Source organism: Corvus brachyrhynchos, unplaced genomic scaffold, assembly GCF_000691975.1.
Source record: "Corvus brachyrhynchos isolate BGI_N302 unplaced genomic scaffold, ASM69197v1 scaffold56, whole genome shotgun sequence".
Classification (NCBI taxonomy): domain Eukaryota; kingdom Metazoa; phylum Chordata; class Aves; order Passeriformes; family Corvidae; genus Corvus; species Corvus brachyrhynchos.
In genome coordinates this window covers 7,676,136-7,678,574 of record NW_008238664.1, presented here as the reverse complement: position 1 = coordinate 7,678,574, position 2,439 = coordinate 7,676,136, and the positions used below count along the sequence as shown (strand labels likewise).

The 2,439-nt window shown below is 42.1% G+C and overlaps 1 protein-coding gene across 1 annotated transcript; it reads left to right on the top strand.

The window, feature by feature from the left end:
• Positions 1 to 539, top strand: LOC103618271 (histone H2A; the record flags this gene model as incomplete). Its single annotated transcript, XM_017737750.1, has 1 exon — positions 1 to 539. A coding segment is annotated over one exon (276 nt), but the record flags the coding sequence as incomplete, so codon positions are not given.
• Between the last annotated feature and the right edge of the window lie 1,900 nt (positions 540 to 2,439).

Below are 2,439 nucleotides of genomic sequence, written 5' to 3'. Positions count from 1 at the left end.
AACGACGCGGAGCGCGTGGGCGCCGGCGCCCCGGTGTACCTGGCGGCCGTGCTGGAGTACCTGACGGCCGAGATCCTGGAGCTGGCGGGCAACGCGGCCCGCGACAACAAGAAGACGCGCATCATCCCCCGCCACCTGCAGCTCGCCATCCGCAACGACGAGGAGCTCAACAAGCTGCTGGGCAAGGTGACGATCGCGCAGGGCGGCGTGCTGCCCAACATCCAGGCCGTGCTGCTGCCCAAGAAGACCGACAGCCACAAGGCAAAAAGCAAGTGAAACATCTGAGGAGCGCTCCCACCTCAAGTAACCCAAAGGCTCTTTTCAGAGCCACCCACTTCCTCATAAAAGGAGCTGTACATCCTAGTGAAAAAACAAGCTAAAAAACTCCAATCGTCTCCTTAAAAACGCCAAAACAAAACCTAAAACGAACAACCCACCCCCAAAGCCGTAGTATCTCAGCTCTTAAAAAACTAGCAAACCACCCCAAACCCTTTATATCTTGGCTCTTTAAAATTAAATTTTAAAAAAAATTCATTATACAGTTAAACAATCGCTGGTAAGTGTATACTACTACTGACGAGATTAATTTGATACTAAGTAAATCACTGCTCTGGAGAAAGACACAAAGTTTCTGAAGACCGAAATAAAAAGCCCACAGCCCCATCATGCCTCTTTGTTTTTCAGCTGGGCCATATGTGAAGTTCTGGTAATTCACTGATGTCTTTAAAAACAGCCCTGACCCCTTTAAACAATTTCTAGACCTACAGGCTTTGTTGGGGGCTTTCCTGTTGGTTTGTTTTGTTGTTGTTGTTTTGGTTTTGTTTTGGGTTTTTTTTTTAATATAATAATAGGCATTCTGAATTACTAATTCTTATTAAAAATCTTTCAGCTGCCAAGCTCATTTTCTGCCTCAAATCTGAAGGAGTTTGACAATAATTGTTCACACAATGCACTGGTAATCTGAGGTGAAAAGGACTGTTGCCAGTTTTGATTCTACCTTACACATAGTGCTCAATATAAACCATAAATATGTTGAAATAGAAACAGAGAATCTGCTATTATTGCTCAAAAAACGTATTTTAATAATTATCCATTTGAAAATATAAATTACTTGAATCAAAACATTGTCCAGAATTTTAGTATCACCAACAGTTACAATAGCAAGAGGTAAAAAGGAGTTTACAGGCCTTTCTCAAAAGAATGGGTTGCAAGCATTAATAAACATATCAGAGAATACTTCTTTTAATTCTCTGTACTCTGAAAAACAATGTGCATTTATTTTTAATTTAAGTTTGGTCTTGGAAAAGTGCATCTGAAGACTGTTCCCCCTGTTGCTAGCAGCCAGCTGTTTCAGTGTAGCAGATACATCAAGACATGTAGTTTTTAATATTAATTCCAATGTAGGGATCAGTCATTAGACAGTAAGAAATTGGAATATTCAGGAATCTGCTGTGAAAGAGGAATGCTAACTGATCACTTGAGCAAATTTTAATATGTCCAAGTAGTGGGAAAATCAGCTGCAGCAGTGTCTCCTTAGACAATGATGACTCAGATTTTTGCCAATCCAGCTGTATCAAAATAAAAACACTGACATATTATCAAACGATAGGGCACTGGTTATCATTATTAACAAAACCTGGCCGTTTTAAGTTTTTATGTCACCTGATTTATTAAGATAGTAAGTATTTCTGTAGCAGAGGACGAGGCAACCATGTCTGTATTGTGTACACTGAGCAATACAGTGCAAACTGCTATGCTGTAAAAAGTCACCTCCTTTGGGGGCACAAAAAGCCCTTCACAGAACTTTAATCTGCTTCTTGCCTTGCTGCATGATGCACTAGTTTATTTTCTCTTAATTATTTTGAAAGAGGTAAAGGATTTTGGACAAAGGAGCTAATTTCTAATCCATATTCAGTGCTCAAGATGAGCCTGTGTTACTTCCTCCTCTTTGAAATCAATTTGCGACTAAAATATCGATTCAAACCCCTGATTTTCAGCTCAGATTAAGAGAAGACCCTTTAAAGAATATTAATTAATTACTTTGGAAATTTAGCTCCCCACGTCGCGGATTTTATTTAGAAGGAAAAACAAAAGTTTCTGTCTCCCGAGGTCTGTTCAGGTCCAGGACTCAGTGTTTATTGCCTCTTTTTTAGCTCACCCGTTGCCTCCTCGGAAGGAAACTTGGCCGAGGGGAACAAGAGTCTTTCTTTTCCACGCCGCTGCGAACTGGGGGGGGGTTGGTGGCAGAAATTCTGATAAAAACAGCCGTTTTTGGCTCCTAAGAAACACAAAATGAGCGGGGAGAAGAGACCTTTCTGCCGTGCAGCGGGGCGGGCTCTGCAACGCACCAATCACCGCGCGGCTCCGCTCTATAAATACGAGGCTGCCGACTTGCTCCAGGCCCAGTGATTTCCCCTGGATCGTGGACGACGGCTGACA